Source organism: Mandrillus leucophaeus, unplaced genomic scaffold (genome assembly GCF_000951045.1).
Source record: "Mandrillus leucophaeus isolate KB7577 unplaced genomic scaffold, Mleu.le_1.0 Scaffold427, whole genome shotgun sequence".
Taxonomy (NCBI): domain Eukaryota; kingdom Metazoa; phylum Chordata; class Mammalia; order Primates; family Cercopithecidae; genus Mandrillus; species Mandrillus leucophaeus.
In genome coordinates, this window is record NW_012104554.1 from 405,409 (window position 1) to 420,785 (window position 15,377).

General features: G+C 41.4%; 1 protein-coding gene across 1 annotated transcript in view; it reads right to left on the reverse strand.

The window, feature by feature from the left end:
* PLXNC1 (plexin C1) overlaps positions 1-15,377 on the reverse strand; it is a 160,130-nt gene that overhangs the window by 88,731 nt on the left and 56,022 nt on the right. Inside the window, exons 6-9 of the mRNA XM_011993157.1 lie at positions 9,181-9,328; positions 5,072-5,159; positions 2,675-2,777; positions 2,150-2,236 (exon numbers count right to left, since the gene is read on the reverse strand). Coding sequence (XP_011848547.1) covers positions 2,150-2,236; positions 2,675-2,777; positions 5,072-5,159; positions 9,181-9,328 — 426 coding nt within the window. The remainder of the gene's footprint in view (positions 1-2,149; positions 2,237-2,674; positions 2,778-5,071; positions 5,160-9,180; positions 9,329-15,377) is intronic.

The following is a 15,377-nucleotide window of genomic DNA, read 5'->3' on the forward strand; positions in this document are numbered from 1 at the left end:
AAATGAACTGGACTTTATCAAAATTAAAAAATCCGTGTATTATAGGACATAGTGAACAGAATGAAAAGGAAACCTATGGAATGGTAGAAAATATTTGCAAATGATATATCTGATAAGGGGCTGATATCCAGAATACATAAAGAACTCCTACAACTCAACAATGACAAAAATAACCCAATTTTAAAAATGGGCAAAGGACTTAATTAGATGTTTCTCCAGAGAAGATATACAAATGGCCAGCAAGCATATACAAAGATGCTCAATATCATTAATCATCAAGCAAATGCAAATCAAAATCACAATGAGATACCACCTGACACACATTAGGATGGCTACTATCAAACAAATCCGAAAATAACAAGTGTTGGTGAGGATGTGGCAAAACTGGAACCCTTGTGCACCGTTGGTGGGAATGCAAAACGGTATTGTTGCTATGGAAAACAGTACAACAATTCTTTAAAAAACCAAAAAGAGAATTATAATACAATCCAGTAATTCCACTTCTGGACATATACCCAAAAGAACTGAGAGCAGAGTCTCAGAGAAATAGCAGCACACTCATGTTCCTAGTAGCATTATTCATCATAGCTAAAATGTGGAAGTGACCCAAGTGCTAATCCATGGATGAATGGATAAACGAAATATGGTATATACATACACTGGAATATTATTCAACCTTAGAAAAGAAGGGAATTCTGACCCACGCTACCACATGGATGAATCTTGAGGACATCATGCTAAGTGAAAGAAGCCAGCACAAAAAGACAAATTCACTTATATGAGGTACCTAGAGTAGTCAAATTCATAGAGACAAAAAATTAGAATGGCGGTTTCCAAGGGCTGGGGGGAAAGAGAGATGAAGAGTTATTATTTAACGAGTATAGAGTGTCAGTTTTGCAAGATGAAAAGAGCTCTGGAGATGGGTTGTACAACGATGTGAATGTACTTACCACGACTAACTGTACACTTAAAAGTAATAAAAATGGTAAATTTTGTTTGTATATTTTATCGAAACTAAAAAACAAACAAACCCTGGAACAACAACCAAGTTTAATTGAAAGGAAAAAGCCACAAAGCCACTGTCTCCCTGATCCAAGTCCTTGGCGCTGTGTCTTAGTTTTCCAAACCAACGGGATGAGAAAAGGAGCCCATTATTTAACAAGACCTCAAAGACTGCTAAAGCCTGGAGATACCTGAGCATCAAGCTTTTCTAATGCCTTTAATTAACTTCATGTCCATTTGATTCACATTCCCTCTGCCTGTTACTTAATTCACCTGAAGTTACTATCAACTTTTCAGTAATGATTCAAAATGTGCTACTTATTTACCTTTGCACTTGACCTTAGGTAGCAGCAAATGGAGAAGTCAAAACCACAGATCAGAGAAACGAAAAATGGAGCCTTTTTCTCCCTAGAGCTGCTAGACTCCAAGGTTAGCGAGGGCAGGACTTACCCTCTTTTTGTGTTTTACCACATACAGATGCTCAATGAACTTTTGTAGACTGAGTCAAGTTGTAAGCACAGCCACATGTGTTCCGCCTAGAAATGTTTACATTGTCACGTCCCCTCTTTTCAAACATGACTGACATGGGGGTTCAGTAATTTACTATGAAGAAAATAAGCGGCATTTCCAAGGAAAGTTCATGGATCAATAACCGCTTTTGAGAAGGCGAGAGAAATACACATTCTATAACAATTCTGGTTTAGCAGCATCCACTACTGGTTAGACGCCCCAACGAAGTTGAAAAAAACAAACGAATCGAGGTTACTTTGCACAGACCCCCATCCACATACATAACCCCCAGAAATCAATTATATAAGGTGCAAGTTGAAACCTCTCAGATGCAACGCTAAAACTTCCTTCTAGCTCTTCCCTAGTGAGCCGCAAAGTCACCTTTACAATTTTATTTCGACCAGAGCAACATCATTTTTCATAATTACAGAGTTTTAATTTACTTTATGTGACTGTCCAGCCTTTGATGTATTGAGCTAATTAAGTGAAACTTGGTTAAAAAACCAAAGATACAAAAGGGAATTTTGGTAGAAAGTAAAATAGAGAAATTTTTTAAGGAACCCAAAGTAGTACGAGTTGTTGTCATGGTCATTCAAAGAGAGGTTTTCCCCTTAACCACACAAAAATAGGGTCTGACCTGTAAAGCCTGGTTGGTTCTGTTCCCCTTGTTCTCCTTGGGTCTTCCTCCTCCTGATGTCTTCTCAACAGCCACTGGACACTGTTCCTGGAATGGAGAACATCCCTTCAACATTCAGATGGGTGGTAAATTCAAAGTGTGCAACAAACATAAAAGAGAAGGTAGGACTAGGCAGTCACAAACATTTATTTTTGGTTAAACCTGTTTTTTGTTTTGTTTTGTTTTGTTTTTAAGACAGAGTCTCACTATGTCGCCCAGGCTGGAGTGCAGTGGCGCGATCTCAGCTCACTGCAACCTCCGCCTCCCTCCTGCCTCAGCCTCCCGAGTCGCTGGGATTACGGGCATGCGCCATCATGCCCCACTAACTTTGTATAGAGACAGGGTTTTGCCATGTTGGTCAGACTGGTCTCGAACTCCTGACCTCAGGTGATCCACCTGCCTCGGCCTCCTAACGTGCTGGGATTACAGGCATGAACCACCATGCCCAGCGGTTAAGCCTTACAATGCCAAAAAAAGTCACTTTACCTGGTTTCTCTCGTAATCAGAAGGGTCGCAAGCTGTGAAGGGGTGGATACACCTTCTTGCACTTTTACACCACGCACAGCCAGTTTCTGTGCATGCTGGGCATCTAGCAACACAGAAAACTGACTTAATTCCTGCATTTTAGGACAATGTTCACATCCTAGAATTTTCCTCTATGATGTGGCATGCAAGCATTTAAGAGAAGACAAAAAAAAAAAAAAAAAAAATCCCTGGACAGACATTCCTGTGAGGCTTTGTGCCCTGCTCTTGGAAGCCCTCAGGTTGATGGGCCGGAATGGCACCTGCAGGGGTGTTGCCATGGAAACCGGAAGCTGGGTCACCTGCTGGTCTGTAGATAACAGGAACCCAGTGAATTTGTTTCTGAATCCAGTTCTGCTATTTGTCTACCCTCAAGTAAGTCCCTCTGGAGACGGATCTCTCTCTCTCCCTGCCTCTACCCACCCTGCCTTCCAAAATCGGGAAGCCCTCACTCACTCCAGCAGTCACACTGCCAACTGCCTGGAAGATGTGAGAGAGAAAGTGTTAGCTGGCAAGCAGAGGCAGTGAGGTGCCTGTGTTTGCTTTATAATCAAATTAAGGAAGAATTGTGTGTCTACTAATCAAATCACCTATCATGATTGGGTAAACTGTGGAGGACTTGAAAAGCACTTATGAGAAGGAATGTTAAAAAGGGAAATCGGGTTGATCTGGAAACAGGGCCAAGGGAGGCCAGAGGAAGCCTTAGCTCTCGCAAGGGGTGCTAGTGCAGGGCGTGGGGACCCAGTTTGTTTTATACCTTCTCCAAGAAATGAGGAAACATTCTGAGATTCTGACCTGCAGAAACTGCAGTTTCCATGGAAGGAGAAGACACACTGGCTTTTGCGTGGATCCGGCCACCTAAGTGAGCTAGAAGCGGGTTTGTGATTTGCACGCTTCTTCTACCCCCGGGGTGTGATTACTGTACTAAGTGCTTTCCTAACAGGAAGCAGTTACCTACGAAAACGGGGCTCACCCTTCCCAGGGGACCTAGGTCTGAGGTCTGGTTCTTAATTACCAAGTTGTGGGACCTGGGGCGAGTCGGTTCCTTTCATCTGGCCTTAAACTGGGCATCAGGGGGCCTACGTTCTTTCAACTGTCTTTGAGCTATATAATCCTATTTAATTCTCCCCTTTTTTTCCTATTTTCATGAACTTCTGAGGCTTGCTGTAGCAATTTTTGTATTTTCTTCTCCTTAAATTCATTCTGTTTCTTAGCAATCATTGAACTGGGCCTTGTGTCATCTTTTTCAAAGTGCCTCAGTGGACGAGAAGAGGCCCAGGGGCTCCTGTTCTAATCATTCACGAGTAGCCTCCCAGCTCAGCTTCAAGTTCAAATTCATTTTCCCCATAGAGACCATGGTTCCCAGGCCAGGCCAAAAGAAACTCCCATTTGGTGCTCATGTAGCTGGTCAATCAAACCATGGAGTGATCTACAGCACTGCTACTCACGCAGCCTCCCAAGGTGCCCTGCGGGCCTCCATCCTAACTTCCAATTGGAAAGTCAGGCATCTGAGAAACATACCTCCTCTGTCCTCTTGCTGCTTTAGAAGCAAGGAGCGAGGTTTGGCACTAACTCAGGGGCCTATGTAGCTCAAAGGGGCCAAAGATGGTTGAAAAGGGGGGGAATCAGGAACATGTTCTTTTGGTGAAAGGGACTTCACCTTGTCCTTCTCAAGTATGACTTCTTACCCCTACGCTCAAGGCTTCTCGTTCCACCCAAATTCCCGAAGCCATTCTAATCAGGAGAGAACCTAGCAGCAATCCTTCTTCTTTTTGCTGAGACAATCTCACTCTGTCACTCAAACTGGAACGCAGGGCACCATCCTGGCTCACTGCAACCTCCGCCTCCTAGGCTCAGGTGATTCTCCCACCACAGCCTCCCAAGTAGCTGGGACTACAGGCATGTACCACCATGCTTGGCTAACTTTTGTGTTTTTTGGTAGCGATGGCGTCTCACTATGTTGCCCAGGCTGGTCTCAAACTCCTGGGCTCAAGTGATCTGCCCACCTCGGCCTCCTAAAGTGCTGGGATTCCAGACATGAGCCACCATGCCTGGCTTGTCTCTTCTTCTTTACTTACTTCAAGGCTGCCTCCCGGTCCTGGGAAGACATATTTCCCTGTGGGTATGAATACTTAAGCACAGTGGATCTCTCTCCCTCATGGCGCCAGTTTACTAGTCAGGGTTAGAATGTGTGAGCTGAGCTTATTAGCTCAGTGGCTCTCCTATCTCCCATTACATCATGCTCCAAAAGGCATTTTGGAAAGTTCTGTCTCACAAGAGTTCTTTAGGAAATCGAGGAGTCAAACAAATAAGTAAATTAAGACCAACGAGAGAATATTCAAATTTCAAATAAAATCTTACTCTTTTAATGATGAGCAGTTGGTAAAGTTGAATCTGTCTGATAAATTCCAAGAACCGAAGGAGAACATCACGTTGACAACTGAAACATCTGGAGGGAAGGGGGGAAAAAGTCATTTACAGTGGAGTCCTGCTATAAAAAAAAATAAATATTTTTGCCTCCTCTGCATAGTGGGCGGGAGCTTGCCAGCTGTTTGCTAACATTTCAATCAGTATGTGGTTCCTTCCCCATGGGCCATTCGCATCAGGCAGCCAAAGTGCACAGCTCAAGCCTCCAAACAGACTGAACCCACCTCGAGTTCCAAGCCTCCCATGGATAATCACTAGGAAGAAGCCATTTTACAGCTCATTTACATCTCATACTCTCCTAGGGATCACTATCTCAGCTTTTAATTGGCCAAGGCATAAGAATAAAGCAAATCACCGAGCAAGAAGTGCCTAGAACATGAAAACCGGAGGATTAGAAATCCTGCACCTTCAGAAAAATCCACGCTGCAAATATTTACCTAACATACTCTAAAGTGTAGTTTCCATGGGCAGGGTTCCATGATCTTCTTGGGGTCAACTGTCACCAAATCTGTGATAAAGGTTTTCTTATTTGCCTTTGAAAGCCTACTCATTGGTTAGAAAACCCCAAAAGAACAAAATAACAAGGATTTCAAAACTACTAAATCAGCATTAGAGAAATAGAATATTTAAACATATATACTCTATCCAGGGTAGTGATTCTCAAACCCAGTTGTCTATCAGAATCACCTGAGATATTTATAAAAATATAGATCCCAGGGCCATGCCCCTAAATATTCTGATTTAGCAAGCCTGGGGTGAACCCAGGAACCTGTGGTTGCATCACTCCCCATGAAACGATTGTATAGAGCCTAGATTTGGGGCCACAATACAGAGGAGCACTTTTCAAATCCCCTTCTGTCCAGGAACCAGTGCTAATCACAAGGTATTAATATATTTTTCCTTTGATGAATTAATAGGAATAGGAGGTGGTGCTATTTATTTGTTTGTTTGTTTGTTTGTTTATTTTAGTAGAGACGGGGTTTTATCATGTTGGCTAGGCTGGCCTTGAACTCCTGACCTCAAGTGATCTGCCCGCCTTAGCCTCCCAAAATGCTGGGATTACAGGTGTGTGCAACCATACCCGGCCGAGAGGGTGCTTTTTAAATCCAAGTCTTGACAAAATAAGAATCTGGCTTGACTCTGTTGGCACCCCTAATTTTCTTATTGAAATGTTATTAGTGTGTGGTTCCCAAAGTCTAAAAACCCTTACTTTAAGGTCCTTCTGCACAGCAATAACACTCCCCCTGAAAGTCAGAATTCCATATAAAATTCGGTTCACATACAGAGGGTGTGTGTGAAATGATCATCTTCTGTTCTCAAGACAAAGAGGCTTGGAGGGCTGGCATGACCTCTCTGCAAAAGCCTCTGAACAGACACTTGATACATGTGAATAGAATGAACACAGGGACAGTCAGCTCGGAGGGACTCCCAGTGAAAATACACTCCAGTGGAATCTGTAAGTGTCCAGTGATGAAGACTGCAAAAGTCATACATTTTTTCAAGCACCAAATAGGCACAAAACTCTATTTGGAAATATCACAAGGAAATGAATATTCATGATTTCTTCTAGGAAAGCATTTACAGTTATTCTGGAAGAGGTAAAATAATTTAGGTGATGACAGCACAGTCAAGGAAACAACCATATGAGTGATTTCAGTTCCCTCTGGTAACCTGGGTACCAAGACAGGGGTGTGCCTGGAGGACCAAAGTGGTGTTAGAATGGCTGAGAAAGTCAGAGCAGAATCTGGCAAGGGCATATGGGAAGAGGTGACTTTCTCCAATGTTTCAAAGCAGAAAGGGAGACAGGATTTTGTGAAAGAGGGGAGGCCATTCTAGGTTCAAAGAAGGCCATGGATAAAGGCTTGGCATGGCAATGGTTGCTGGCTGGCTAAGTACAAGAGGCTGGGAAGCGAATTTGTTTGCCTGTTCGGAATATATAAGATATTCAGAAAACGGCAGGTGAAGGGTTGGGTGCAACTGATGGAGGATCTAAAAGCAACCAACTAGCTTTACAAGGTGATCTCAAATACTTCAGAGGCATATTTTATAGGTGAGCAAGGTCTGCATTTTAATGAACAAAATTAACCAGAAATGCATCACAAAGGCTGCACCACCAGTGTGGACAAAGTAAAGTGGAAAATTGAGGTGATTTTCCAAGCAATCAGTCCCAAATAGCCACCACCCAGTGGCTAAGAGCATTTTTAAGCTCACATCTCTGGCCTGGTGCATTAAATTGCCTTTTGAAGGATTTAGGATCAATTGGGTTCTATGGTCTGAATACTTATGTCTCCCCTAAATTCATAAGTTGGAATCTAATACCCAATGTGGTAGTATTAAGCCATGGGGGCTTTGTGAAGTGATTAAATCATGAGGACTGCACCCTCATGAATGTGATTAGTGTTCTTATAAAAGAGGCTTGAGAGAGTTCCCTTGCCCCTTCTGCATGTGAGAATACAGCAACAAGGCACCATCTGTGGAGTCAGAGGCCAAGCCCTTACCAGACACTGAATTTGCTGGAGCCTTGACCTTGGACTCCCCAGCCACCAGAGCTGTAAGCAATACATTTCTATTGTTTATAAATTATCCAGTCTAAGGTATTTTGTTATAGCAGCCAGAATGGACTAAGATATTGGGTAACTCCAGCTCTCACCACAAAACCCACTCAGCTCCATTAATGATCATCACTCAGTCCTGGAGACGTTCTCCATGAACTCAACTCTACTTCTAGTCTTTCTCATCCAAAGAGACCCAGGAGTCCTCAGTCTGCCCACTGTACCTCCTAACCATCTATTGAATCCACTTCTCTCCATCCCCCTTGGCTTCTCCTCCAGCTCTCACTTTCCTTCTCACCTGGACCCCTCCAATAGCTTTCCTATCTGATCTTTCGGAACTCAGTCTTTCAGTCTTTCACTTCTTTGGCCCATTCTCCACCTTCAAGCTATTCATTCATTCATTCAGTCAAGAAACATTTATTGATTGTGAATGGCTACGTTGTGCCAGACACAGTTCAAAGCACAGCAGTGAAGACGTCTTCCCAAAGTCCCTGCCTCCATGGGGCTTACATTCCAGTAGGAAAGACAGACAATGCACAATTGAACCTTTCTGTAATATAAATCTGATTGTGCTGCCAGTCTCCAGCTTCAACCTTTCAGCATCTCATCACAGCTCCCAGGATTCACAGTTCACAAGGCCTTTCATGGTCCCCAAGATACCTCCTTTGGTATCTACCTTCTCTTCCTTTCCCCTTTCCACCTTCCCCTACCCCATTTGCCTTGGCCATATAGAAGCTCTTTTGGTTCTTCAAACAAAGCTTTTTCTCTCCTGGACATCATGCAGGTTGGTCTCTGTCTGAAATACCCATCCCCCTCCTCTTTGTCTGGCTCAACTCTACCCTCGCCTTGTCTGGACATCACTTCCTCCAGGAAACTTTCCTTCCCCGCTTCCCCCTCCGCCATGTCTTGTCAGGTACATTTTTCATGTGCTTCTCATGGTACTCTGTGTTCCCTGCATTTACACACTGCATTGTAACGAGCTACTTACTTCTCTCTATCCCTGTGCACAGTGTTTTTTTTAGGGGCAAGGGGGAGTCACTGTATCCCTAGCACCTAGCATAGTGCCTCACATATAGTAGATGTACAATAAATACTCCCTGGATGGATGTATGAATGCAATGAACTCAAACTGATAGAATATTGATTGTTACAATTTCTCATCTCACCCAGGGCATTTCTTGCTTTTCAGATCTCTGAATTATCTAAACCATTTGGGTACAGTTGGCCCAATGCTATCTGGCTTTCCTGCACTCCTTCCTATCCAACTTGCCCTCCTCTTATCATTGCCCAGGCATATCTGATAGTGGGGTCTTAGAGTCAAGGAATGAGGTAAATCAGAGGTGAGGAGGACCCAGAGGAAAAGTGGGAACCAGGGGGTAGGGAGGGAGGGAGTCTACAGAGGGGGAACTATTCAGATTCCTTGGGCAAACTAAACTCAGGAGGTTCCCTTGTTTTTTTTGACTTTATAACAAAAATAAAGAGTCCACATACCTTTGTAGGTTGCTCTGGTTGGGATGCTACAGGTGCAGGTCCGGTTGGGCTGACTTTTATTCTGGCAGAGCTCCCTGCTAGAGTCCACGTTCTTCACCATGCACTTTGAGTGTCTTGGAGAGAAGCTTCCCACCACAGTCACTGTAGTCTGTGCAGGGAAGATACAGGGAAAAAATGATGATTTTTGCCTCATTTCCATCACAGAGCCTCATATGATCTCACCTTTTGACCTGCCACAGGAAGGAGAATTTCTCAGAAGAGCTGATGTAAAGAATAGATGTTTCTGGGTGACAGAGCAAGACACTACCTCCAAAAATAAATAAATAAATAAATAAAAATATAAAAGAATAGATGTTTTGTTGGCTATTGGGTTTGCTCTTTTGTACACTGCATATTCTTATTCTTTGACCATTTTTCTGCTTTGTGCGTATATTTTTCTTATCAATTTTCAAGAGCTCTCTGCATGGTGTAGATATTAATCTTTATCTGTCATATTTCTGACACATATTTTTCTCCTAATCTATTGTTTGTCTTGTAACTTTTGCTTGTGGCATCTTTTATCCTTACACAATGTGCTTTTAAGTAATCAAATACAGGGTTTCTTGTCTCAGCTATAAAGTGCTTCCCAAACTCTAGCTTACGGACAAATATAAAATTGTTCCAACGTCTTTATTGCTTTATTTTTTAAGCTTATGTCTTTAATCCATCTGGAATTTATTTTTATATACAGTGTGAGATAAGGGTCCAATTTTATCCAGATGGTTAATCAATTATGTCACAGCCATTTATTAAACAAAAAACAAACCTCCTTTTCCCACTGAACTGAAACACCATTTTGTCCTATGTTAAATTTCCATTTATCTGGAATCTATTTCTGAACTCTGCTCTCTTTCAATAATCTATTGATCTACTTCTATTCCAATGTCATTAAGTTTTTGCTCCTGTAATTTTAAATATATTTAGCATCTGATAAGGCAAATCTCTCCTTCTTTATCTCTATTTTCATAATTTTCTTAGCGTTTCCTGGACATTATTCATCCATATGAACTTTAAGTTCATTTTATCCAAAGGGGTTGAAGAGACTGAGTCTAAATGAAATTGTATTAAATATATGCCTTAATGTTAGAAAAATTTATATCTTTATGATATTAAGTATTCCCATCCAAACACATGACTTTTTTTCATCCGTTTCTCTTTGATCTGGGGTTCATTTAAGACGGCATGCCTTGATGATCTCCTAGGTGTGAAGATACATTTGTCAACTATTCCTTATGGCTAATATTGTTAGATAATGATTAAAGAAGGTGGCCTGTGAAATGTGCTTTAGAATTAGTTAAGGTTTTGCTTGTGGTCAAACATATGATTAAATTCGGGTAGAGGGAGCGTTTTTGTGTGTGTATGTTTGTATGTGTACAGGGATACGTCTGTGTGCCTGTACATGTGTGTATGTGTATAGTAGGGACACAAAAAGACAATCTTGAAATGTTCCCAAAGTAGCTTTTTCCCAAGGAAATGGTCCAAAGTAACAAGGCAGCCAGGTCTCCTGTTCAAAACGAAAATTATAGGAATTAACATGGCAACAGTGGACTCCTTTTGCATCAGGTGCATGATGGGATCTGGTGGGAATGTGGGCCAAGTAAAAGGAACCTGGGAGTGCAGGAAGTGGTAACCTTATCACCTCCTATGAAGAGCCATAGTCTAGACAACCTGGCAGCTGTCTGTCTTCTGTTATACATCTCACTTCCTCCCAGACTTGCTGCACTGCCAACTAAGATTCTGCTGTTTCCCTGGTTCTCTGATAAGCTTGCTAAGTCTTGTCTAGTCCCTGGAGGTCACCCCTATCTTTCCATTTTCAAAAAGTTCTGGCCATATTATCATGCTGGAAGAAGGCAAGTTCTTTCAGTCCACTTCACCTGGACTGAAGTTCAATCGTCTTTAGGGAATTCTGGGCTCAGTAAAAGATCCCAAACCATTCCCACTAACTTATCTTCAACAAACGCCTGAACTCTCATTCATGCTGAATCTTCAACACAGCATTTATATCCGCACCACACATCTTAGCACACTATCACATATTATCTTGTATACATGTATGTCTTAAATTGAATTCACAAGAGTGTCCGAATTTTTAAAAATCACATTTTCAACAACTCTTTTAAAGTTTCCACATTTCCTTCTAGTTCTCACATATGTAGTTTTACATAACTATAATTATTCCATTTATTTATTCCACAAATATTTATCAAGCTTGCAACATATGCCAAGTGCTGCACAATGGTACTGATTATACCAGTGAACCAAACAGCTATGGTCCTTGCCCTCAAAGAGCTTATAGACTAGTAGAAGTATAGAACATTCCACCAGAATAAAATTGGAGGGTCACATGGTATCAAGGAATCATCAAGAGATGACTGAGCTAAGATGGTACAATAGAAAGGGAAAGAACCAGGCAGTCAAGGTACCCCTTAGAAGTAGCATGGGGCAGGACTGGAAGTGGGGGATGTGGATATGGAGGATGCTGGCGAGCAAATGGATGGATGGAGGTACCATAGGTACCATACATGGAGATGGGGCATACTGAGGGAGAGGCAGATGGGTGGAAGATTCAAGACTTCAATTTGGGGTGTATGTAGTTCAAGATACTTGTGTGATACTTAAGGAGATGTGTCAAGTTGGGTATGGGCCTGGAGCTCAGAGGAGCAATCTGGGGTGGGGATAAAGGAGACATGAACATACAGATGATTTATAAAGCTATGGAAGTGGATAAGATTGTCTACAGACAAAATGTAGAGTAAGGAGAGAGGAAGAACCAAAACTGGGCCTTAAATGGCTCCAATATTTAGACACAGGGAGAGAGGGCACCAGCAAGGCCCAGCAAGGAAATTGAGGCCTGGCCACAGAGAAGAAGGAGAGCACGGAGTGGGCGTGCCATGGAAAGCAATGGAAAAGACAGATTCAAGCACACTGTCAGCCAAGTAAGATGACCTTACAGTGTCCACTGGAACGGCTGCATGGAGTTCACTAGTGACCTTAGCAAGAACCGGTTCAGGGGAACAGTGGGGCAGAAACCAGGTTGGAGTGGACCTGAAAAGAAGAGACAGCATGTTTTTTCAGGTGCAGCGGAAGGAGAGAGAAGCCAGTGAGGTGAAGGTATTTTTGCGTAACTTGGGGTCCAGGCGAGTATGGTTAAAAAGCTGAAGCTTTGTCCTAAGAAACTCAGCATGGGACTCCTTACCAGGCCGATGGCTCTTGAATCAAGCTGGATGAAGAGGGAGTGAAGACTTAAAGGGCAGATGGGATGCAAAGGCAGCTGGGGTGTCAATTAGCCGGCAATATCCACAGGGCCAAAGAATTGCTTGCTGTACAACACTCTTATCAGATCGACATATTATACCGAATCATTCCTTATTGCTAAACAGTTTTCGTTATTTCCAGGTTTCTAATTCTATAAATGCTACTGCAAGAGCATCTTCATGCCTAGGGATTTTCTTCTTTCAAGTTATTTCCTCAGGATTCTAAGGCTGAAATTAATGCTTCAAACAGAATGAATATATTTATGAATTTTGAAACATGCTGCCAAACTGCTTTCCAAAAAGGTTGTGCTAATTGGCATCACCAACACTGGGTGTTAGCATAGCTTATTATCGCTTTAATTTGTATTTATTTGAAAACTAGTGAGGTTGAACATATTTCCATATTTCTATCTACTTTCTGAATCTCCTCTTGTGAGAATATCTGTGTTTTGGCCCAGTTACTTTTTGGTGTACTGATGTTTTTCTTTTTAATTTTTCTTAGTGTTATTATCTTATGATGAATATTTTTTAATGGCAAATATTTTCCTGAAGTGTGTGCTTTAGTTAACTCTTTTTTTTGTTGTTTGGACAGAGTTTTGCTCTTGTCAGCCAGGCTGGAGTACAGTGGCACGATCTTGGTTCACTGCAACCTTCACCTCCCGGATTCAAGCAATTCTCCTGTCTCAGCCTCCTGAGTAGCTGGGATTACAGGTGCCTGCCGCCATGCCTGGCTAAATATTTTTGTATTTTTAGTAGAGACAGTGTTTCACCATGTTGGCCAGGCTGGTCTAGAACTCTTGACCTTCAGGTGATCTGCCCGCCTTGGTCTCCCAAAGTGCTGGGATTACAGGCATGAGCCACCATGCCCGGCCAAGTTAACTCTCACTTTTTGTAAAAGGAAGTCATATATATGAATATTTTTCTTTTGTTATTACATACTATATTGCTTCAGAGGTAAAATTATGTTCAACTTCATTTTCTGTTAGTTCTTCTGTGACTTATCTTTACATATCAATTTCTTAATTAGTCTGAATTTTATTTTATATTTAATGTAAAATACGAAATTATGTTTCCATAGTATAAGCCAGTTATCTCACACATTTTATGAAATAATTTTTGTTTCCTCTCATTTTATGATATCTGTTCCTTAAAAATTTTATATCTATTTCTGAGCTTTCTACTATATTCTATGAATCTATATTCCTATTTTTAAACCAGAATCATGGATTAAATTATTGTTGATATCTATCTATCATCTATGTTTGCAATCTAGTGGGAGTGGTCTTGCCTAAATCAACTTCTGTCTTTTCAAAATATGTTTTGGATATTCTTGATCAGCTCATGTTATTCCATGAGCTTTTATATTATATTTTTATAAAATTCCATGAACTTTATATTAACTTTAAATAAACACTAATTCAAAAATCATTGGAATTACATGAAATCAAGAAAAATAGGTGAGGAAGAAGTGCTATTTTTGTGATATCTTCTCACCAAGAAATGTAGAACATGCCTGAATATGTTCAAGAGGTTTTCCATATATTCTAAGAAAACGCTTTGTGTATTTTTGTTTTTATTTTTGTTTATGCTTATGTTTTTAATTGATAAGGTTTTGCTATGATAAATTATAAATAGCCTTAAGGCTGGGCGCAGTGGCTTACGCCTGTAATCCCAGCACTTTGGGAGGCCAAGGCAGGCAGCTGAGGTCAGGAGTTTGAGACCAGCCTGGTCAACATGGTGAAACCCCGTCTCTACTTAAAACATAAAAAAATTAGTCAGGCATGGTGGTGGCAGGCACCTGTAATCCTAGCTACTCAGGAGGCTGAGGCAGGAGAATCGCTTGAACCAGGAGGCAGAGGTTGCAGTGAGGGGAGATCACGCCATTGCACTCCAGCCTGGGAAACAAGAGTGAAACTTCGTCTCAAAAAAAAAAAAAAAAAATAGCCTTAATACACCATTGCTTTGCTATCTAACCAGAATGGCTTAAGCTAAGTTGTTCAAAGCAAAATCACTACTTTTGGTAGCTGACTCCAACACATATCTCTTAGCAAAACGATTTTAAAGCAGAAATATGTACCTTGCTTTTTAAGTTTATAGCTGAGTAGTTCTGTTGTTTTTATGAATAGGACCTTTTATTAATGAGGTTAAAAGTTTGTTTTATTTGACATGTAGTAAGGCTATTGATATTTAAATATTTATTGAACATTCAGCACTTCATTTAATTTTTATTCATTTGAATAATTTTTAAAGCTAACAGGTTTTTTTATATTTAATTCGAATAATTATATGTATTATTTGTTTCTTGTGTTACTGCAGTGGACAGAGCTTTATAAATAATGTCAATAGTATTAGCCATGGTGGAATTCCTTGTGTTAGTTCTGATCTGTAAAAGAATGTTTCTAGGATGGGCATGGTTACTTATGCCTATAATCCCAGCACTTTCAGAGGCTGAGGTGGGAGAATCACTTGAGTCCAGGGATTTGAGACCAGCCTGGGCAACATAGGGAGACCTTATCTCTATAAAAAAATTTTTTTTAATTAGCTGGGTGTGGTGGTTCACACCTGTAGTCCCAGTTACTTGAGAGGCTGAGGTGGGAGGATCCCTTGAGCCCAGGGGTTCAAGGCTGCAGTAAATGATGATCACCCCTTTGCACTCCAGCCTAGGTGACAGAGTGAGACCCTGTCTAAAAAAAAAAAAAATTCCAGTGTCTCTCCTCTAGGAACCACATTGTTTAAGAAATACTTTTATTCCAATTAGCTGGGCATAGTGGTACGTGCCTATAATCCTAGCTACTTGGGAGGCTGAGGCAGGAGAATCCCTTGAACCTGTGAGGTGGGGGTTGCAGTGAGCCTAGATCATGCCACTGCACTCCAGTCTGAGTCACAGAGCAAGACTCCATCTCA